This window comes from Myodes glareolus, chromosome 26 (assembly GCF_982192425.1).
Source record: "Myodes glareolus chromosome 26, mMyoGla1.1, whole genome shotgun sequence".
Classification (NCBI taxonomy): Eukaryota; Metazoa; Chordata; class Mammalia; order Rodentia; family Cricetidae; genus Myodes; species Myodes glareolus.
The window spans coordinates 24,639,647-24,664,740 of NC_142051.1; the positions used below are offsets into that span (position 1 = coordinate 24,639,647).

The 25,094-nt window shown below is 33.9% G+C and overlaps 1 protein-coding gene across 18 annotated transcripts in view; it reads right to left on the bottom strand.

Moving 5' to 3' along the window:
• Ppfia2 (PPFI scaffold protein A2) overlaps positions 1–25,094 on the bottom strand; it is a 405,005-nt gene that overhangs the window by 79,141 nt on the left and 300,770 nt on the right. For 9 of the 18 annotated variants that reach the window (XM_085683362.2, XM_085683358.2, XM_085683361.2 and 6 more), the window contains 6 exons: positions 15,965–16,123; positions 14,833–14,967; positions 9,495–9,578; positions 9,094–9,225; positions 7,913–7,975; positions 3,199–3,290 (listed from right to left, as the gene is read on the bottom strand). In XM_085683362.2, coding sequence (XP_085539488.2) covers positions 3,199–3,290; positions 7,913–7,975; positions 9,094–9,225; positions 9,495–9,578; positions 14,833–14,967; positions 15,965–16,123 — 665 coding nt within the window. The remainder of the gene's footprint in view (positions 1–3,198; positions 3,291–7,912; positions 7,976–9,093; positions 9,226–9,494; positions 9,579–14,832; positions 14,968–15,964; positions 16,124–25,094) is intronic. The other 9 variants (XM_048418915.3, XM_048418908.3, XM_048418912.3 and 6 more) reach the window with 1 other exon arrangement.

The window sequence follows — 25,094 nt, forward strand, 5'->3', positions numbered from 1 at the left end:
TGCCTTTCATTTCTTTAAGCAATGACTTGTGAGGGTCATCAATGTAACTGTATGACAGTTTTTATAAAGACTTACCTGTGATATGATTGTGCTATAAAAATCTTTTTTTAAGCTGGACAGTAGTGACACCTTTAATTCCAGTATTCAGGGAGGCAGAGGCAGGCCGAGCTCTGTGAGTTTGAGGTCAGTTTGGTCCACAGAGATATATAGGGAAACTCTGTTTCAAAAAGTAAAAAACAAATGAATAAACTGTTTCTAAAATAATCTATTAACAAAGTTGATGTGATAATCTGGATATATTACTCATGGATATTTGTATAAAAATATATTGTGAGAATCTGAATAGGACACATGATTTCCCATACCAAAGAGCAAATATGTCTGTCTGAAGTCTAGGAATATTAAGCCTCATTACATTAATGGAGCTTTACATATTTTACACGTACGATTTTATCTCTACCTCCTTCTTCACTGAGGAACTGATTTTCATGGGCCTCACAACCTTTTCTGTATATGATTGCCATGGTGTCAGACTGTTAAGAAGCCTCATTACATTAACGGAGCTTTGCACATTTCTATAATACTGTTTCTGAGACTTAATGCAAAAAGATATGGGCATGGCATTTGGACATATTAGAATACAATTGATATGCTGATTAGACAATAACTATATGAATTCACTTCTATGTTATATCAGATAGTTCTATGTCTTTATCATTCTCACCACCACCATTCACTCACTCACTTTTGTGAGAACATATCACTAGCTTACTGACATACATTATTTGAGGGTATCTCTGTGGCCACAGAACTTTATTTGACACAATAAACTGAACTGAAAAACATTCAAATATTATGCACTGTTGTAACTTATAGTTCTTATGAAAAGAGTATAAGGCTCTTTAGTGAAATTTTAATATTTATTTTACTGAATGTGTATGAGTGTCTCACCCACATGGATCTATGTGATCTGTGTACATGCTTGGTATCAATGGAAGTCAGAAGCGGAAGTCTGATCTCCTGGAGCCTGAGTAACAGAGAGGGTTAAGCAACCTCTTGGTTTCTAGGAACTGAATCTTCATCTCTGCAGGATCAACAAATGCTCTTAAAGTGCTGAGCTCTCTTTCTTACCGACCCTATGGGAACTTCTTAGTTTAGGTTTTATCACGTCATTTAAAACTTGAGTTTCTAGATAAGCACTCATTTTACCAGAAGCATACTAAAGGCGAGGGAGATTGTGCAGTGCTATAAACACAGTTATTAGCAAAGCAGGCATAAATTTTTGTCTTTTGGAGATAATATTCCAAACAAAAGCAAGTGGAGTTCTGGAAAGTTTCCATGATACCACTCCACATTTTAGAAAATATATAGCTGAATAATTTTTTTTTTTTACAGAGGCACAACCTATATTTGTGTGGGTGCTCTAAATACTAAGAAAAACAACTAGGGAAACACAATTATTGACAACAACTTTTGAAATAAATCTAGTTGATCAATGATTATTTAATACAGATTATAAACTGGTTTAGATTCTGCCATCTCCATGGCTTGGGACATTTTTCACGGGACTGGAATGAACAAAACAAATGCCATTACTGATACTTATATCTGTCTTATATATTTTCAGTCTAAGCCAATTCTGACAGTATACCTGAACAAATGGGAACATTCACACCTGGAAAATTAGGTAAGAAAATCAGGCTATATGCATAATTGTTTGTTTAAATACCTTAATATGATGTTATACAAGTAGAGTTTCCTCATAATTCCAGCTAAAAAATCCTTTTACATAGCCTATTATAATACAGATGTATATGTTTTCCTTTGCTCTACAAATACAATTTCCCATAATTTATATTTAAAACTTTGCTTTTTTTCTTTTTTTAATTTATAATTTTTTGCTAGTTTATATTTTTCATTATATATAACAATCCAAGTTCCCAGTCCCTACCCTCCTCCCATTCTATCTACATACCCTTCCATCCCTCCCCTACCCAATCCTTGGAGAAAGTAAGACACGTTGCTTTCTGGAAGGTCCAAGGCCCTCCCTATCTAAGTAGGCTGAGCAACATATCTATCCAAAGAGAATAGGTTCAAATAAATTTTATTGTCTCTAAATATGTATAGGGAAACAACTAAATTGCACATAAATTATTGTCAAATGTAGCTATCTATGATCATATGCTTAATCTACTTACTAACTGATTATTCAATGTCCTCTTTCTTTAATAATAGTATGACATAACAGTGAACATGGCTAAACTCTACTAAATGTTTTTTTTCATATGTAATTTCAGTTACCATATTAATTTTCAATTGATTAACAGGAAATGTTACACATTTATACAATGTATGGGAAGACATGCTGGATCAAGAGAAGAGGGATAGGGAAAATGGGGATGAGGAAGGGAATATGTTGAGAGATAGCTATAATTAAGAGCCACGTGTAGTATAGTATGGAAATATAATACAGTAGAATCTTCATATACATACATTTATCAACAGGATTGCTACATACAAGAACTCAGAGAGACTAAGAAGCATGCATAGGGCCTGCACTAGTCTTTATATATTATTGCTTCCAGTGTATGTTTTAAGGGAGTCCTGACTATGTGAACAAGTGGTGGTTCTGGTTGTCTATATATATTTCTTGTGCTTTCTTTGTTTAGGTTTCTTTCTTTTTTTGCCATTTTTTTTGGATTTGCCCTATTTTGTTTTGTTAATTTTTGATTTTTATTATTATATTTTATAATATGTATTTATTTCTTAGAGGTCTTTTTATTTTCTAGTTAGAAATAGCAAGGGTTGGATTCAGATAAGAAGCTATAGGAACTAGAAAGAGGAAAAGAGTAAATATCAAAATTGGTATATTTTGTGTGAGAAGAACACTTTTCAATGAAAGGAAAAATAGTTTAATGAAAACAGAACAGTTAATATTTCCTCCCGGAATAGAGTGCAATTTCTCTATATACTCTCATTTTTACATTAAAAATTCTTTATGCACTTATAACTACATACTTGTACATAGAACACAGAAGATTTCCAGTTACATTTTGAACACATCTCTTCAAAGATGACTAACATGACACTCTTTCTTGAGAAATATGAGACTCTAATCTTACTTGAGAATGAAGGAAAATATGAGAAAGTTTATTTAATGTTGGCTAAACCACAAATAAACATTTAACTTAGTATTACCTTGATATAGTGGGTTCAATTAGAGAGCCAGTTCTCATTTTCATTTGATCAAGTTCCGATCTTAGCTTCTCAATTTCTTCTGCTAACCGTTCCTAAAAATCAAAAAGCAGTTACTCTCAGGAAGGTCACTTCCAAAGGATCAGCATTCAATTGTGATAAATAAATAGGGATTTAAGAGGGAAAATTATTATAATGTATTAAAGTACACTGGATATAATCAGATAATAGACTTATGTTTACCTTTCATAATGAATATATCAATAACAGAAGTCAGCAAAATCACCTCCATTCTCTGGTGTTTATTAATGCTAAATATTTGAAAATTTGTCAGATTATTATGATCATTAATAAGGTGTTACTTCAAATGCAAAAGACAAATCATATCTTGTTTCACGTTAAATGAAGCATCTCTCCATACAGTGAGTGTGATGTTTACCCTGTAGGTTGTCACTTGACTACATCTAGAATTAACAAAAAGCCCAAGGACTGGTTTTACCTGTGAAGAAGTATTATTTTATTGCTGTTGTTCTTTAGTGAATTCATTTGAAGTGGGAAGATCTACTTTTAATCCAGATTTTTTGAGGTGGGAAGATCTATCTCTAATCTGGGTCACCTCTTCTCATGGCTGCCTGTGTAAAGGACATTTAAGAGGGAAACTTGCTCTTTGCAGACTGTCTCTCACTCTCTGTGGCAAATCTGTTCCCTCACTGGCATTAGAGCCTACTTCTTCAGGAATTTGGTGTGTACTGAAGACCAACTGAGACTTTCAGCTTTGTGAACAGAAAACCTATTAGATTCTTGAACCTTCCATTGATAGGCAGACACACACTGTGGAACTAGTTGGATCATAGCCTTTAAACCCCCCTAATAAATCCTTTTTCCATATATATATATATATATATATATATATATATATATATATATATTCCACTAGAGAACCCTGACAAATAAAAAGAAAACTTTTTCATGTTTTTCATCAGTGTTGAAGGGCACACCAGTAAAGAAAAATGATCTAAGAGAGCTGAATTTAATTTTAAAATGGAAACCAAAAATTTCAACTTTTAAAATTTCTTGAGATGTGAGTAAATGAATAAATTAAATATAAATAAGATTGGAAAGACTCAGAGTGAAAGAATGGTTGTCAATAACCTAACTACAGGCTTGATTTTGTTTGCCTATATTTTTTCAGACTAGTCTTAAATACCTAAGTGAGTAAGTTTATGAAGACAGGAGTCATCTCACAGCTATTAGCTAAGTGCTGATGAAATTATTTCATAATGTTTTAATACTTGATTCTGATATGTGTGTTAGTGAGTCCTTTGTTTCTACAGTTTCTCACTAGCCAACTCTTACATTTTATTTGATTCATATTCCTTTTTTCACCATACAATGACTGGGTTTAGTGAAAATGATCCTCATAGGTTCATATATTTGAATACTTAGTTCCCAGTTTGTGGAACTGTTAGGGAAGGGTTAGGAGGTGTAGCATTTTGGAAGATGTTATGGCACTGGGGATGGGTTCCGCAGTTTCAAAACCCACAATATTCCATATACTTGTCTGTTCTTTTCTTATTTGTGGATCAAATCTGAACTCTCAGCCACTGCTCCAATGGCATGCCTGTGCTTGCTTCTATTCCGTCAGCTATGACAGTCATAGACACCCTCTAATTGGAAGCCATAACAAACTCTGTCTTTTATGAGTTGACTTGGGCATGATGTCTCATTACAGCAATAGAAAAGTAACACTGTGATATTATAGCCTCTGTGACATTTCTATTACATGTTCGGGAACTCAGATCTAAGTATCTTAAATTCTTTTGACAAATTTGTAAATTATTTATTACTTCAATATTCTTGGCACACCTCTTATGATAGAACATCACTTCAAAACATATGATATTCAAATAATTAATTTGCTTGAAATAATTTCTTCTTCAATTTCATTATTTTCAGAAAAATATTCATTGAGTTTCTTTTCTCTACACTGAGTATAAAAGAATTGTGTTGTTTTTTTCTAAATGTACATTAATAAAAAAGACAACTTATAAGTAAAATGCACAGGTAAATTATATTGTTTGAAAGATAATAGAAGAATTATTAAAATATGATATATAACATGACAGTTGAGTGAAGTCCTGAATAAAATAAAAGAACATATTAAGTAAGAACATTGTAGATGAAAGTATATTTGGGGAGACAGGATATAACCCCTGGGTTGGTGGCTTAGAGACATCAAAGCAAAATATAGGTAGGGCGTAGATTAAGTAAAATTACCACGGAATGAAGAGAAAACCACTAATGCATCTTAAAACTCTCTGGCTTATTACTGTGAGAAGGAAAGGGAACAAAAAGGGGAAATCTGAGCAGAGAAGCATCCCTGCACGATCCCTGCAATGACTCTGAATAAAGTATTGCATGAAATTTGGAGGCAGGGAAGAAATACAACTATCTGGAGCTCTCCAACATTATAAACAGAATCATGAGGTGGATATGAATGTTACTGGGACAAAATGGATAGATTTTTATTATGTTTTGATGATAGAAGCAACAGAATTTACCCAGTAGGTTTGACAGAGGAAACTTATATAAACATAAGAGTTTGCAATAGTTTCAAGTTTGTTTTTGTAACTTGACTAATAGGGGGAAATGAGGCTAAGTGTAATTTACTCAGAAGATTGCTGGTAATGTTGGCCTGGTTATGTGGTAGTGGTGCTGCGTATATACAAATAAGGGGTAGGTAAGGTAATACCATGAAAAATTGATATGTTCAATCCGATTTTTTGTGTCTAAATGATAGCATGAGTTGGCAACTGAAATACAAAACTTCTTGGAAAAGAACCTAGTAGGTGATCTAAATTAGGAGGGACTTAATTCAGAGTGGTGTCAAAATTACTGGGAACTGAATAAGAACAACTTCAGGGAGACTGTATTTTAGATTTCACAGGCAAAAGTCACAAGGAAAAAAATAGAAACAGGAAAGATTTGATATATAGGAGCTATTGTTGATGGTGGGATGTGATCCTAGTTACTCGAGTGTACATTTGAACAATTATACATGCACAGAAATCAGCGAGTTTGCTTTGCTGTACAGGAGGACAGTCCCAAAATGAAGTTTGTTCTAGGAATACCTTTTCTGGAGATTGACATTAGCAAGGACATAATGCATATTATGACTTGGAATGTTGGTTGCTTGGGCAGATTGCTGCAGCTACAGGCTGGAGTAGGTGTTGGGGGAGTAGGTTTTCAGGATCTTGCCAGGAACCCACGGAACTTTAAATAACTTAACATTGCATAACGAGATCATGTCCAAAATTCACAATCTGGTCAGAAATAGTTCACAACACATGTAGATCTTCGAACAAAATTCTGATGATGCATCTAGTCACCCATCCTTGGTTCCTCTGTGCTTTCCATAGGGTTCAACCTCCCCTGGACCACCACTGGCCACTAAGTTTGTGTAAGAGCTTACTAAAATATAGTCTTTTTCTGTAGACTTTGCTAGTAATTCAGTAATAATTCAGCACCATCTTTTAGCTACCACTGCTATAGTGCTGAATTAAACCGCATATTAAGAGCATACACATTCCAACTCTGTAAGTGAATAACTATTATTTTCAAATTATCAAATAATATTAATAACATCCTATAAAACTGTTAAGTTTCCCATTCCTGTCTTATTTTAAGTGTCTTATATATTATTGCACATATGATAAACCTTTAATTCATTTCTTCCTGCCTTCCTTTTACCTTCTTTCTACTTTTTACTCTCTCCTTTATTCTTTGTTCCCTTCTTTCTACTTTTTACTCTCTCCTTTATTCTTTGTTCCCTTTTACCCTTGTCTTTCACTCTTCCTTTTTGTGTGTTTCCAATACACAACTAGAAGATGCTATTTTAAGCTGACATTTTAAATGATATTTTAAGGAAACAAGACAAATCAAGTAGGATACCACACATTACTAGTATTCGTATTACAAATTTTAAGAATTTTACAGTCCATACTTTGTCAGCCTTTTAAGTCACATCTCCTACAATATAAATGCCTGGTTCTCACCAAACCCCTCTCCTATTGAAAAGCATCACACTTATGCATAGCCTCCAAAACTAACAAGTACCTATTCTCAGGCTGTATGTTTTGTGCTCACAAGGTCTGCAGCTCTATGCCATTGTCTGATTTTTTAGCTGCATTCTGCATCCGCTAAGATGTTTTTTATATAATCAGTGTACTGTGATTTTTACCATCTGTGCTCACTGTATTTGCCCTTGGTTTCTGCCATTCTGAATTCCTGTTTGTAAGGTAAGCTTCTTCCACTAGGTTTTCAATTACCTTAGAAGTTGGACAATGCTAGAAAATATTTAACGACACCGTTCTTCTATATAATAGACACTTACATTGTTTTTAGAGAAATAATTTCTCAAACTACACAAAGCCTAATGAATATATTTTTATTTCATTTATGTAAATTATTTATGTAAAAACCAAGATAGATAGTGATTAAGGATGATTTTAAGTTAACACTATTTGAGTTTCCAGAGTGTTGGCTTTCAGTGCGTTCAATGCCAAACTTGTCTGATTTCTACATAAATTTATGCTCTTCTCTAAGCATACAAAGTTAATATTATTTAAGAGTATAACCAAAAATTGTTTTCATCACATTTGCTTTATGATGTATTCATAAATGTGAATAAGATAACTGGCAAAATGTTTCCAAATACCTTATCATGTAAAGATTCTTCAAGATTTTTTCTGAAGGTCTCTGATTCTTGAATCAAAACATTCTGTGGAAAAGAAAAAGAAAGAAGCAATATGCTGAATATAATTCAATCTGTAAATGAATACATGAGCACTCAAGAACCTCTTATGATCTCTCTCTCAGTATATCTATTTCCTGGTTTCTATGGAAACTTACTTTCATTGAAATCTTTAAAAGTGACACTCAACACTTTGCAAAATAAATTATTTATATGAGAAATACTAATTTGCTTCACTTGAAAGATAAACAGCCTAAATATTACCCTCTGAGCTACAACTCCAATTCTTCTCAGACTATGTTTTTCATGGGAAATAATTAAGCTATCCTTCAAATGGCAAGTGGTGAGTACCAGGCCCAACTATTAGCAATATGCTCTGACTTTTTAATGTGTGAATAAATCAAAATTTGCTAACATTTTGTTAAAATACGATCCCTATTTTTCCTGATTATATGTCAATGTAAAATGCTAGAAGAAGACAGTATTTGAAATTCTATTGAGATTCTTGAAATAATTTGTCTTCCTTAGGCTTTGGTGATTACTCTCTGGTTTAGGTCTGGGTTTGGCCACTAGCTCTACATTTGGTTGGTGTGATATTTTCCAGTAATCAATGTGACAGGCATGTTTGTGTATCAAGTTTCAGGCTGAACATAAAAGCAGGTTTCTTGAAACAATGTAGTTGGGATTAAGGGTTCCTAAATGCTCTTCTGCCAACAGCAGTAATCCTTTTACTGACATAGTCTCTCATGCGTTGACTTTCAGTGTTGGTAGTTAGCAGATTTAACACTCAACAGTTTCAAGCAGACCCACACTTAGTATTTGTTTTTGTCTTCCTAGTATTTTCTTTTACAAATAATAAAAAGATAAATGAAACATTTGTTATCACAAATCACAGCACATTTTAATACATTTGGTTCTAACAAACATACTGATATGTAATATTTATCATGTGTCATATAGCTATTTATTCAAAACATGATGTTATAATATTTTATTCAAATTCTTGACTCACTTTCTAAAACTTTCTAAAGGAAAGTCAGTTGAATGCCTGACACAAACCATGATTACAGCAGGATAGAAAAACATTGCAACTTAGATGATAGGGCTAAGCATGCATATGCTTCTCGCCCTGTCTATAACTGTACCTTCTCTTCCAAAGCGGCCATTCTTTCCTTCAAGTGCAGCTGAAGGCGCTCATTGGATTCTGTCAGAAGCCTGTCCACCGTATCAGATAATCTTTTATTATGTTCCTCATTCATTTTCTCTCTTTGCCTAGCCTTATATTTAAGAAAAAAAGCAAAATATGTATTTGGCATGAAAACGAAAACACTCAGTGTTGTTCTAAGTTAATTTTATAGTTTTGTGGTTCTGAACTGAATATAATTTTAAGCATGGTTTTGATTACATTAGTAGACACTATTTTCTTTCAAATGCTCAGAACATAAGTTTATGATTTTGAGCATGGATTCTAATTAAGAATATTTTCCTCCAGTGTGCAGTCTGTGGATTCAAAATCTAAGGATAGAGGGGAAAGCTTCATACATACTCTCTGAAGTTCCTGATTCTTCTCTTCCAGTTGACCCTCTAAGTGTCTCATACGTTCTTCAATATTTCCGTGCCTTTCCTCAGCCTGTTAAGAAATACAGAGAGTGGACCTCGAATGTAAGATGAGTTCATTCCTCCCATCTCAATAAACTGAAATAAAATGTAAAGCAAGCTACTACCAACCGCAAACATAGTTTCCAAAAATAAACTTTCTTTAAACAGGCAGCTGAACAGCATTGCTTGAAATGTGTCAGCTACAAAGGCCTGTTACATTCAAGCATCAGCAAAACACTGAAGTTATTTATGAGCAATGAAATCAGCCAAATGTAACATGCAGACGGTGCATGGTTTGAACACAAACCTGCCATTGTCCAATCTTAAGCTCCTGAAGCACTGAACTGCACAGATGGTCGATTATCAATAAATAAAAGTAAAGTAATTTTTATAAATGAAAAGAAAAAAAACTTAGATGGATTCTATTTAGCGATAGAAAGTAAAGTCCAGTAGGACTACCTTCCTACGTATGGAGATCATTTCTTGGAGTTTAGCTTCCATAACATATTGATAATCATCAGATGAGGTAGAGGAGGTTGGGTCAGACTAACAGGTCAAGGAAAAGGAGAGGGACAAAAATTGAAAAAATCAGAACTAAAGACACTGACACCAAACAGAACATAGTACAGAATGCTTAAAATAAAAGTGACAACAAATCCAATACTTTAAATAGACAAAATTTCATGTAGAAGGAACTATTCTGATATCAAGTGATGAAAATGCAGTGGATGGTTACACATGGAAGACAATGATATGCTCAAATAAAATTCTGTGCACCTGAGGTATGAAGGGTTAGTGACAGCTGGCAATGAGCGACTTTGACAAGGTGAGTTAAAGCAACTCTGGAAATGACATGTAATAACTGGAATTATGGGAAACCAAACACTAGAATGTCTCTGATAGATGCTGAAACATCGTTATCTTTTGGTTTTTCTCATTATGAGGAAAAAAATATGATGTAAACTTTGTATCTCAAGGAGAATTCTCTTGGCTATGACTCAGAGTATCATATTTGGACATGATAGAAGGCCTCACATGTAGAAATCAGAATTAAGACTAAGGCCCAGGATACGTTATTAAGAGTAAACTCAAACAGGGTTGAGTTTCCTCAGCCACAGTGAGTGGTCCATGAAAAAATGACTCCGGGACACAATGTACATAGTGTCTTGGACACAATGGCCTTATCCACCAGTGTAATTTAAAAATTTAAATGAAAACGATTAAAATTTCTCAACTTACCAGGTGATAATAATGTCATAAGGACAAAAATCTTTGTGAATGCTCAAAAATGATATGAAGGACCACATCAAAAGAATGTCTGCACTAATTTGTTACTATGGAAACAGAATAGTACCATAGAGTGAATGGAAGCACAGAGCCTCCATGAACTAGTGATTGCCTAAGTGCTGAGGTTAGTTATATATTTTGCTGTTAGAACATCACAGGTGTAGAGTGTTAATACATGGGTTATTGCTGATTGCTGAATTGTATTAGTATGTTATGCACAAAGTACTCCTAGCATTATGTCAACATTTTAATTATTATTGCAACTTAAATAATTACAACACTAAAACCATCTTATATCAATAACATAATTTTAACTCTAGAACATATCCTTTGACGTATTATTATCTCATTTGGAAACAGTGAACCTTATTTTAAGCTAATATAGGACTTTATGTAAACATATCATACAGTAACTTAAAAGGAATAGTAACCAGTTAATATGCAGTTACGATACATTACACAATATGTCCTAACTTACTTTAAGGAGTAACATTTAACATTTGTGTAAATTGTAGCTCATCATATAGACATCCTAGTATTTCCTACCTCATGCATTTATTTTATAAACATAGATTATCACAATTTGCTCCCAAGGGTCTTACACAAGTTTACAAATAGAAGCAGCGGTAAAAGCTACCATGATCCTCAAATGCAAGCAAACAAGGTTTTATTATTTAAATTTTAATTCATAGGCTTTAAATTTAATTTGTTATATTTGTATGTGTGCTTCTGTGTGTGAGTTAGTGCATGTGACTGCAGTGCCTTGGAAGGCAGGAAGAGGGTGGCGAGTCAACAGAATTGGAATTACAGGTGACCATGAGAGCCACCCAGCATGGGTGGTGGGAACTGATCTCAGGTTTTCCATAAGCAATCTCTCCACTCCTCTGTTTTTAAACCATTTAAAACTTGCAAGTCCTATTAAGAAATGAAATACAGAAGAGAGGTTGTTGAAATTGTGTATCTTAAATTTATAAATGAACCTTTGTATTTTATAGTATTTTAAGTCATTTAATTAAATAAGTGGCTGATTAAAAGGGGTGATATGGATATTTGAACTCCTAGAAGTCTCTCTTTAAAAGTACAATTTTTACATCTTCAAACCTTATCATGTTTCTTCCTTCACTGAAGATAGTGAAAAAACTTTGAGAAAATTCACTTCATATACAAAACCCAAGTATTGTCATTTTTAAATTATGCTATTGCTGAAACTTTTATTAGTACTAAAACTAATGAAATATCTCATAAAATTCCAGATGAGTTATGTTCTACTTGAGGATTTTAATTAAAACAAATAAATATACCAAATCATAACACTGGGAGTATTGAATGGACTTTGTTAATTATATATAACCATAACATTTAGTTTTTATTTATGGGCATTAATTGAGAGTTCTTTCGAAAAGTTTTACATGAACTTTGCCTACTTTGCATATCTCTCTAACTAGATGATTAAAAAAACAGTCAGAATAAATTCAGCTATCATCTCTAAGTAATACATTGAGCAGATTTTAGCCAAGGGTACCAAAATTTATTGCCTTTAGACTTGGGGATAGCACAGTTGTAGCGGCTGAAACAATTCCAGTGCTCTAGGATCAGTCTGCTTTTATTTGTCCTTGAAGAGTTCATTTTGGCTAAACTCTTTAATATGATATAGGGAAATTTCAAATGGGTTAAGGTTTTAGACAAATAATGAAAGAAATCATTGTGAGAAGAATATGAATACAAAATCTGAATGATGAAAAAAGGCTGTTCAAGAACATCTTGAAGAGAACGTTATGGTAGAGATTGGCAAAAATAAAACACACACGTGTATATATGCACATGTCAAATTAAATACTTGATTAGTTTGTGGAATATCATTTAAAAACACAAGAGAAAAATTCTGAGACATAAACTAAGCTATTTGGATTTAGAATAGTAGAAAGTTTCACGAGGAGTAGATAAAAGACCACTGATGATCATAAATAATTGTATACTGACAGCAAATTTAAATTGAAGAAAATAAAACAAATTAATTATATCATCTCTGATGGTTTCAAGTAAATCCATGGATGAGCGCAAGATGGTTGACATGAGATTGCCCTGAGGAACTGTCATACTCAGGTTATAGACATGGTATACGCTAAAGAGATAACAAAATAAAACTGTGTCGGTAATGTAAAAGCTGTCATATACACCTGAAATATGTTGTCATTCTTGAAGCTGATAGAAGCAAAAGTGATAGGAGTCACTGAATAAATTATACACTTTTAGAAGAATTTTGAGAAAGTTAAGGTTTTTTGAAATATTGACTAATCAGAGTTTGGATAAAGAGGAAGATTATTCACCAAAGTAATTAATTCCTATCTATATTATGGACTATGCCTTAACAAAGGTGTTTAGCATTACCAGATGGTAGTAATAATAGAGAAAATTTGGGGGGTTTTATATCACAAAATAATTATTTAAGACTATTTAATTTAAAGTTATGTAAGTCAATATAATTTTAAATTATATTTAATTTAAATACATCAATGGTTATTTTTGGACAATGATTTAAAGAATTTAAGGTGCATTTCTTTAGGAAAAGTTTTAAATTTTTACATTTTGTTCAATAAAATAAATATCGATGGTTGGTATATCCAAAGTCTTAGCAGATATTTTCTTATTGAATTACACAATAGCAAAATTTAACATGGTAATTCTTTATGTAAGGTACGTAAATACTTTAGATAAAACAGAACAACCATGTGTATGTCTTAATATATATTATAGCAATTTAAAATAAGTCTTTGCAAGAGAAAATACAAGACTTTTGATATGCTTGGATAGCCTTATATACCTTAGGAAATATCTTGAAGCTACATAATATATATGCTACATTTTGAGTCTCTATATTTTCCAAGTCCAAGAATTATTTACTGGTGTGGTCTATGAATATAGAAGGATTTAAATTTAATAACCTTCCCCCAACAGACTAATGTTTCATCAGGTCATACCCTAATACTCAAAAATTCACCAGATAATTTGATGATCTCCAGTCCTGCTCATCTTTGTCCAATTTTTGCTCTCTCATCTAAATATTTCATCTTATCACACAAGAACACTGACAAACAGTTCACCTTATTCTTTGCTTTACCTGCAAAGAGAGTGAGCATGCGTCCCTTTCTCAACTACTGCACCAACTCCCTGCACCAATTTTGAATGGTCTCTTTTATTAAAGTGTACAAGTTCACATGTTTTGAGTACTTATTCATTGTGTAGCCTGGACCACTTAGAGAACTGCCATGTTTTTATGAAAGTTCAGAATATGTGTGTACCTTTCAACTGACATAAAAGTAAAACATGATCTAGTGACAAAACAGGACTCTCTGGGTGAAATGGATGTGATTTCTATTCATCTGTAAGAATTAAAATGTTTCTATTAGAATGGCTTTATGATATGCAATATAGAACACCTTCAGAATGTAGAGTACATACTATGCACAACGGTACAATACAGTATACCCAATCTCATTTTTTTTTCAGAAGAAAACACAATTGTAAAAGTAGTTTCACATAACTTAATGACTTTTATCTGTAACTTTTCGACTTCCTTCAGTGTTCACCGTATTACCATATAATCTTATTCAATAGTGATTATACTTTATTGTTCTAATAGCAAATCATTCACACAAAGCTGGTTAAATTGTAGTATTTAATAAACATATTCTTACAATTTAAATAGCATAATTATTATGTGCAGAAACTACCATAGAAAATTTACTATAGCAACGATGTGAAATTTTGCTTTTCTTGTTAAAGTTTAAACAGAGAAGGAGTTGTCATACTCACTTAACAATCATTCAATGCACTGTAAGACAGATATATGCCACAAGGAAACAAAGTGATAATGAACAAAGAAAAGAAAGAGCTGACTATTGTAAGGTTCACAGACCCGAAAGAGAGTAATTACTGACTCCACTTTGATAGACAGTTATTTCTGCAAACACAACAAGGCTGACCGCGTGTGTTTGTACCTTTGTTAGGGCTGCAATTCTCTGAGCCAGTTCAGCCTCCACTTCTGGCAGAGTTTCGGCCTTTCTCATAGTCTGCTGTAACTTTTGCTCAGCCAGCTCTAAACGCTCTTGTAATTGCCTGTTTTTTTCTTCCATCTGAAATAGGGATAACGAGGGCACCGTTTAAAGAGTCAAGAGTTAGGTTAGCTAGAATGAGTCATGTGGACTTTGTGCTTTGACAATTTCTCTATATTTAAAATCAGCTATTAGCATATGTAACTATGTTAGGTGATGACTGTTGTCATGATTTCATGATTTATTTGTCAATTTTAATTACTGAAATTCAATACAATAAAATAGTAACTATTTTACCATTGGCAGCAAACAGTAAGGAAATTTCTAATAAGAATGAACTTGAACAAATGGAATATAACTCAGTATTAATACTCCAGAATACCATGAGAACAGAAAACCTACTTAAAACCATACTCTTAGACTGGTGTAAGCTAAAGAGTATAGTACAGAGGAGTCCACACTCTAGAGATTAAACAGACAACTTTTCTGTATTGGACAGATAGTATTTTAGGATTGTGTATGATATACTCTCTGGTTCAGCTCCTCTAGTATGCTGGTGTAACATGAGAACAACCACAAACAACGTTTAAATTATTAGGTGTGTATATACCATTAAAACTTCATTTTCAGAAGCAGGGAGAAAGCCACGGTTGTTTTATAGACTGATGCTCTTTCTTTTGCTGTAGGGCTGGGTAGACCTTCCAGCACTGACATTTATGATGTGTGTGACCTTGAATCATAGTCCTGTCTTTGATCCTCAGAGTATGCAGTAGAATAATTACAGCTAATCAGTAGGTGGAGGCTAGAATTAATGAAGAAATTGCAAACAAACTCCTTAGCTTCTACTTCACCTCTAGATCAAAAGTCAGTATTTGCTGCATTATTGTTGTCATATGACTGATTTCTAGTTTTGTTAAAAATAAGCTATAAAATAAAAATTCCTTCATTAATACTATTCTAAGTTTTAAAACCTAATTGCTCATCTGCTTAAAAAAAAATCCTATTTTATTCTATGCTTTTGGAAAATGACGGGAGCACACACATAGGACAAAGCAAAATCAAGACAGTGGTACTGAACCTGCCGCAAGATGGCTTCCTTGTTTGCCAATTCATTTTCTAGTTTGTCATTCATGTCATGAATGGAGGTAGATTCTCTCTGAGCACTGAGGTAACGTTTCTCCAAGGTTGTGATTCTTTCTTCCATGTCCTCCTTTTGAGCCATTGCCTGTAAATAACACTGTAAAAGTCATGGGCAAGTCTTTGATTTCATTCCCCTCAGAGCAAATCACAAAAGAAATTGTAATACAGGGTCTCAGACAGATGTAGATTCTTTATTTAAGTAAAATGATAAGATATTAGAAAATGGCCTTTTCCAAGTAAAGATAAATTCTTCAAGGGCATTTTGAAGATTCTGTGTATGCCAGGGCTGGTGGCATACACCTTTAAATCCAGTACTTTGAAGGCAGATATGGGGGAATCTCTGAGTCTGAGGCTAACCTAGTCTACAGATTGAATGCTAGGACAGCTAGAGCTACAAAAAGAAATGAACACTGTCCCATTTCAAATAAACCCAAAAAACAAAAAAATAAAAAAAACAAAACAAAACAAACTAAAAGACCCCATGTATCTCCAAGTCTCTTTATAATGTTTTGGGTTTTATTTTTTTATAATAAATTCAGGAGGGGCTTTCAAATATCTAAGAGTAGAAAACACATATTTTCCTGCCTGCTGCTGTGGAATTCAATGGCAGGTAAATCTGCTCATTATAAGGTAGAAACAAGTACAACTAGGAGCAGAACTGAAAGCCAGGAGGCTGTTACCCTGGTGACCATAGTTTGAAGACTATCTGCAAATAAGGCATAGATACCACCAGAGAGCTGGAGAGATGGCTCAGTGGCTAAGAACACTTGCTGTTTTTGCGAAGGACCAGGTTTGGTTCCCGTACCCATGTGGCAGACATGTGCCTTCTGTAACTCCAGTTCAGTATAATCTGACACACTGTTCAGGCCACAAGTCATGCACAGACAAAATACAAAGATATGTGTGCAGGTAAATCACCACACACACACACACACACACACACACACACACACACTCACACACAAAATATAAATAATGCGTCTTTACAAAAACCTACTCAGTGGTACTGAAGTCATAGTTATTAGAAGAGCATCGACAGCCAATTATTTACTCATTTAACTCTAAATAATATATAAATATTTGTTCATATAACCACATGTAACTGTAGTCTTCATTCCTCATCAAGGGAACATCTCCTTACAACAGACACAGACTACTACAGCAAACCTCAACTGGTCAAAATGCAGAGTTGTGAACCCGAGTCCCAATAGAAACATCTACAGAATGATCCTGCATCTACAGCTCAGGGAACAATGCAAGAGAAGGGGCAGAAAGATTGCAATAACCAGAGCATCAGGGAGTTCACTTCGGAGATTTTGTCTCCTTGGAATGCCAGAAGCTGCACATGTAAACTCTCACAAACATGACTGCCCAGGTGTGAGCTAAAGAAAGATGATACCAATTGACATGCCAAAGTCGATGGGGAAAAGCTTATGAGGGTTTCACCTTACAGAAAGAATTGTAGGTAGCGAAAACTATCTGGGAGTAGGAGAGACGGCCTTTCCTAGGGAAAAGAACATCAGATTTTATCCTGAATCAAATGATCAACTCTGATAACAAGCATACTAGTAACATTATATAAACAGAAAAGGATATATTTAGGAATATATATATATTATATGTATATGTAATATGTAATAGATAATAGGTGTGTCTATTATATACATATGTGTAGGCAATAATAAATAAAAAGATGTCAGGAATTTTTTAAAAAGTGGGAAGAAATGTATGGGGGAGTTTGTGATGAGGAAAAGGCAGGAAGAAATGTCATTATGATATTAACATTTGAAAAAGGAGAAAACCATCAGAAATCTGTCCTCCACACAAAGGAAATCCTGAGTGCTTTAAAATGCTAATGAGAGCTGAGGACACTACTTGGATGCAGAAGTTGCCTAGGATGCAGGAGACCCTTGGTTGGTTATTCAGAAAAAACCCAACATATTATTAATAATAGTTACCATATTTATTATGAAAGAGGGTTTACTGTATATATTTGATCACACCAAATGACTTACAAACTTTATTATATTATTCAGATGCCTTAAGTAACACATTTTAATTAAGTAAGAGCATAGAAAGCTCTATGAAAACACTACTAAGGGAGGAAATAAACTATCAGAGCACATAGAGATTCATGACACTGATAACATTTTTGAGTAATTGTTAAATAATGATAATAATCACTATTATTTTTTTCAAGACAGGGTTTTGCTGTGTAAAAGTCCATTTGTCCTGGAATTCTGTAGACCAGATGATTCTCTAACTTACAGAGATTTGCCTGTCTCTGCCTCCCAAGTGCTGGGATTAAAGGCGTGCGCCATCACCACCAAGTTTACATCTAATTTTTAATACAATAAATTTGAACCTTCCTAAGAGTTTCCATGTACAATGGTTGCCATGCAGAAAAAGCCTTTGTTGAGAAGAAGACATTGGTGAAAATTAGCAAAAGAAATAAGCTTCATGGATCTGAAATGGTTTCTGAAGACTCTAGGATGTTCTACATCTTAAGGAATTGAGGGGATTATTGCATTTTTTGTATACTATTGTCATGTTTTATCTTGTTATTCCATTCTTAATTATTGATTCCAATCTCATATTATCATTGGCATTCGTCTTGTACATATTTGTTTTTCTCCAGAGTTCAGAGCTTGTCTGCAACTCTAAATGTGGATCATTTCTTCCAAATTTCCAAGAGAAATCTAAACTTTTAAAAGGACAATCCTTTCTTCACCATCATCTACAAATATGATTATTTACTCATAAATTTTTAACTTTTTTTTCAGATTAGAAAATATTTCAGATTAGACCCACCTTCACCCAAAGAAAAATCACTGGCAGTTTTCCATGTCTACTTTGGGGACTTTGACCACTTACTGTTTCCCTCCTAAATTTTTAAGATAAGGGTTGTCCTAATTCATTTCTATTGCTTTCGCCAATGCCTTGACAAAAAACGTTGTAGAGAAGGGAAGAAATATTTAGTTTACAATTCCAAGTTGTGCCAAATGGTGGTGGCGCATGCCTTTAATCCCATCACTTGTAAGGCAGAGGCAGGCAGATTTCTGTGAGTTTGAGGCCAGTCTGGTCAACAAGAGCGAGTTCCACGACAAGCTCCAAAGCTACAGAGAAATCCTGTCTCAAAAACAAACAAACAGAAAAAAAAACCCAACAAACAAACAAACAAACAGAAAAACAATTCCATTTTGTATTTGATCATTTCAGGGATGTTAAGGTAGGAAATATGGTGACTAACTATATCACATCCACAGTCAAGAGTTAACATCCTTGATTGCTTGTATACCCCAAGCAAGATTTTTCCTCTGTTACTTTCTAGGGAACTCTTTTTTGGGAATGGGACAGCCTGAGATAGACTGGATTTCCACTAAGGACCTTCTTACAGGCAAACTTGATGTAGAAAATTCCTTATTCAGACTCTTTTCTGAGACCAGTTTAAGTTGTGCCAAATTGACAGCTAAATAGAAACAATACATTCACTTTCTGGTTATTGATGGCAATTTAAAGGAATTTTGTCGAACTATTAATGAGTATATTATGATTTAACCATAGGTTAATACATAAACAACAGAATACACACAAGAATTAGCTAATAATTAAAAAAGGAAGTTGAACATAATGGAAATTTTTATAGGAAACTACTGTTTGGATCAATTGTGTAATGTAGTCACATAGTAATAATCATGTTAACCCAGAATGCGATTTTGATAGTAATTACATTGGAAACATAAGCATAAGAGAAAGGAAGGAAGGAACGTAAGCTAAAATCCATACCTAATGCATTAATTAGAAAGACTTCTATTAGATTTAACTAAAAGAGAAAATGTCAAAGGAAAGGCTTAAGGGTTGATACTAAGGATTTGGGTAAAGGGGATAGAGGAAAATGAGATGAGAGGTTGTGTCTGCATCCCTGTGTCTCTCTTTCCTTCTGTTTGTGAGCCTCTTGAAATTATTTGCTGGTGGAAACTTATGTTTATTTCACAATAAGTTAAAAACTGATAAGTCAGGCTGCCCTTGGTTTGTTTCTCCACACACAAACCAGAACCTCTTTTGGAGCACAGGTATTGAACATCCTTGGAAACCTGACAGACGACTTATTACCTTGCTCTTGGTGTCTTTATTATGCTGCTGCTCCAAAGCCTATTCTGAATGCTACTTTGATCATACTACATCTTCAGTGGGAATCCTTTATTTATTTTCTTTTATAGTCAGGATAAAATGTGAGTCTTAAAGCTCTTGCTTTCTTGACCTAAAATATTCCCACTTCTGTTTAACATTTCTTCCAAATTTATGCCTACTCTGGATCTATGTAAATAAATTAAGAAGCAAATAAGATGTTATAGCTATAGTCAAATTAAGAAGAAACAAAGTAGCATTCGAGGGGACCTTAAATTGAATGATTGCATAGACACAGAATAGCAGAATTTGACGTTATTCTACCACTTCACCAGGAATGCAATGCCCTGTAAACCTTTACCAGAAGCTTGAAGGAGCAATGGCTATATCCATCATGACTGCCCTTAGAGAGAACCTGGTCCTGTGAAACATTGTTTGTAGGCAAAGTCCTCAGTAAATGTGAAGAAATGAATTAGAGTTGTTAAGCGGGAAGGAAAACAGCTGCTAAGGTAATGATACTTGCTAAGGAAAGGCAAGCCAGAAAAGCCAAGGTGTGTGTTGAGAATCCACCTGAGGTGGAAGGAGACATCAAGCTATATAAAGTTGTCCACTGACCTCCACAGGTGTGCTGGGATGTTTGTTCCCCCCGACACGCACCATATGACCGCACAGTATTTTCTAATGATAGTCATTAGGAGCCAATCACTTTGTATCAATCTGTTGGGGCAAGCCAAGAAACTATCATATCATTTTCACCTGGAATATGTTTTTATCCCTACTCTTTTGTGTCAAATCTTTCTGATCTTCAGGAACTTGTAAAAGAAGAGTAATTTATGTAATATTAAATTTTAAACACATAATATTAAGGTCATGTATCATCTTGGCAAGATAATTCAGATAATTTTATGAAACATTGCCAGTATTCCAGGTTTTAGAAAGGCCCCCCCCAACAATAATCATAGTTCTTAGTGGATAAAAAGATGTCTATTCATAATCTTTATTTCTGTTAGCATATATGTTTTTATTTAGTGAGTATAGTTCATGTTAATTTTCACATAGACTTCTAGAAATATTTTCCAATTTCATGGAATAAAAGAAATTTATGAATCTAACCTGTATATATAATTTTTTCTATAAATTCTGATGGCAATATCTCCAGAAATAAGAGACAATTTTTTTTCTGAGAAATGAAAGTTGATATGGCATACTCCATGAGTAAGAATTGCTGTCCCTTGATTTATAGTCATACTCTTTTTTGTTGGATGATAAATAAATACCATAAAATTACAAAAATTTAGGTGATATAAACTGTTCAGTAACTTTATATAACACCCAGAGTAGAATATACACTCATTAAATAGCCACTTTGTAATCACTGATTACAAATATTTCCATGTTTAACTGTTGAGGCCCGTTCTACACAGTTCCTTTAGGAGCTAGTGGATAAAGATTTGCAATGGCATTTTTGACTTAGTGATTCATATGAGTGATTCAATTTTTAACTGCAGGCTGTGTTACCAAAAATAAATTTTGAATTTACAAGTCATAGAAACAGCTTTTCCTCTGTGTTATTTGGAGAGTCTAAAGAAAAAAGCTTTTTTTTTTCCTGCTACATAAAAGATGTTATATAAAAAGAAAAATAGCATAAAAATACAATGACCCCCTAACCAAAGTTTATATATAACTGGATTTTTATTACATCAAATATAGTTCTATAGTAATGTAATTCATGTCTCAACTAATGTAAATGAGAATTTATATATTCATTTATTTGATTACTTTACAAATGTGAGAAGAGCTTTCAGTATGGTGTCAGAGAGATAAACTAGCTTCATTCACAAAATAAATATAGCTCAAATGCTTCACAGAAGAGTTAAGCTCTGTGTACACCCATGAAGAGAGTGATGTCTTATCTATGTATGGCTAATATCCTCTTGATTAAAAAGTAGAGGGCAAACGCACAATTTACAATTACTTTTTCAATAATTGCATGAGGTCTAGCTCCATCTACTTTCAGGTTGCTATTAATGCAAAGAGCAGCTAAAATGAAATGTCATAATTTCTTAATAAAGCAATTAAAAGAATGTCCAGAAACCATTGACTGCACATTAGTATATAACTCAGTTCAGATTTATTAGATTGTCCTCGTATACAATGTGAAACACATTTCAATTTGTAATTAAATGGTTAGCTGTTGCTCCCTGTTATCTGAGTTTTTCCTTCATTTATTCAGAGTGGTTTTTACTCATGTCATATTGACAAGCGACTGTGCTGCAATTCTGAGAGGATATAAAGCTGAATTATCTTCCTCTTTATTAAGAAATCCACAAAACTTTAGACTTTATGAGATCAAATCCAGGGATATATTAATAGGGAGCAGAGTCTGTCCTTGGAGTTTAAGTGATAAGAATTTCACATCATTTTAACTTTTGGAAAGAATGACAAAAATACTGGTTATTTAAGCGGCAGAAATCTTGTATGGAAGTTGCCATCGAGTTATGCAAAAACATAACTCTCAACTGAAAGAGAATAAAAGAATTTATTCTAAAGCCAAATATAAGTGACCATGATCCAGGGTTACAGATTTAGATTACTCAAATTTCCATTTGAATATGGTAACAGTCTGATGCTATTTTTTTATGAAACAAAATACTTTTCGAAATAGAAATGCTTTTCAAATATGTCACTGGGACATTAGATAGGAGGGTCAGAACATAGTAGGAGCTTTATGGAGACAGGCAGGAAGAGTGCACTGAGTGCAGGCTCCTTCTCAGGTCTTTTCAAGAGTGTCATTTCCTACTGTTTCACACCTAGTATTTACACATCCATTTGCTGCCAAACTCCTAAAGCATCTTCTTACAAATTCCCTCTGAAGGGGATATGTTCCTTTTTCATAAGTCTCAACTGAAATATGGCTACATGGGGAATTAGGAACCTTAAAAGTACAATTATATTTTACATAGAAATTATTTATCATAGGGGAAGACCTAAGTCGTCAAAATAGATTCCTACTGAAACAACCTCCGGCAATACAGTTGATGTCTACTGTTTGAGCTGACTTTTGGTCACCTTTATCTAAGCAGTATTTATATTAGGGTGTTATTTTAAAATGTACAATAAGGAAGGGTGAACAGGAGATACAGTAGCCTCTCTGTGATACATAGACAAACATAAAGGATATGACTGCTTAAAATGCAAATAGAGTAACTAGATCTCTGGAACTATGAACAAGAAGAACTAGAGAATGAGCAAAAGTTCAAGTATTAGTGAAAGGTAGACTTAAAGGGCTGAGATCCTAATATGCCTTAAATTACACTATATATTATGAGTTTGAGCTATAGGAAGCAATGAAAAAGCAAGCTATATCTATGAGTTCTGAGATTATATGAAGTTGTTTCATTATCAGAATTTCAGTGGAACTATGACTTCATTCTTTCTCCTTCATGCTAAGTGATGTGTCAATGAACACTCCATCTTCACATTTTAGTAAAGGATGAGAAATGTCCATTTTGTAAAAAAAAAAAAAGCTTTTTTAATATTGTGTACTCAACAGTTGTGTAGGAGGGTAAAAAAGAGAAACAAATAGGACTCAATGAAGGACATGTTTAGGGTAAGGAGGGATGTGTACTGTGGGTTTAAAAAATGGAATGTAATATGAAGGAAAGTTGGTACCTATATAAAGCAAAGTCAGGGAACACGTGTTAAAGAAAGGAGCATTTGAGTGAATGATAGAGGACGAGAAAATAAAATCAAGCAAGTCCCAGTAGCTTAAGAGTCTACTTTAATTGAGTAAAGTGGACCAGAATGACATGGTCATATTTTTCAAGCTACTTACATGGATTTATTGTTATTCAAAGTAGAATATAAAGCAATAAGAAATTTAAGAATAAAAGTAATGTGAGCCAACTGATCAGAAGGCATAAGACAAGGGCAGACCACTAAGTAGAATAACCAGACTCTCTGAATGTGGCTGGCAATGAAGGCTGACTGAGAAGCCAAGGACAATGGCACTGGGTTTTGATTCTACTGAATGGACTGACTTTGTGGTAGCCTGGTTTGTTTGGATGTTCACCTTTATAGACCTGGATGGAGGGGGGAGGACCTTGAACATCCCACGGAGCGGGGAACCCTGACTGCTCTTAGGACTGGAGAGGGAGAGGGGGGAGGGGAAGGATGAGGTGGGGAGAAAGTGGAAATTTTTAATAAATAAATAAATTTAAAAAAAGATTTCATAAAAAGAGGGAAAGCAAAGACTATGATAAATCAAATATTTGATTTATAGATTATAGAATTTACCATGTAAACAAATACAGCATGAAATTGAAAGAAAATTTCATGGAACCTCTAAGATTTAGGCCTAAGCAATATTATTGGATGAATGTAATGTTGGACACAAAGTTTTACCAGAAGAATGAGAAAGCCACGAATGCCTAGTGTTGCTGAGATATAATTTAGAGTTTTAGGTATAACACTGGGAAAGTGAGAAGAAAAAAGAAAAGGGAGGTAGAGAATGAAACTGAGAGATTATGGTTGATTTGTGTGTGGCCTATTAACCTTGATTAGCTTAAGCAAAGCAACGAGTGACTGAAAGGAAAAGACATAATGGGGCAGGGGAAGGAAAGCCAACCATTGTAACAGCTGAGGTGAGGGGAAGAGAAAACTGGAGGACATTAAAGAGAGATTGGCGTAAGGCTAGTCCTGAGAAAAACAAATGCTCCAAGGACAGAAGACACTCTTCTGAGAACTGAGAATTTATCCATTCACTCAGTAACATAATTAATAAGTTGCTTCATTACAAATACTCTCAATGGGGCAAGAGGAGCAAGTGTGATGATATAGCCTCAAGAAAAAGGAAATACAACTAATCGAGACAGATATATTAACTACTTAGCCACATAGAAACACACTCGAAGATACTAAGGTATACTTCAAAAGATACT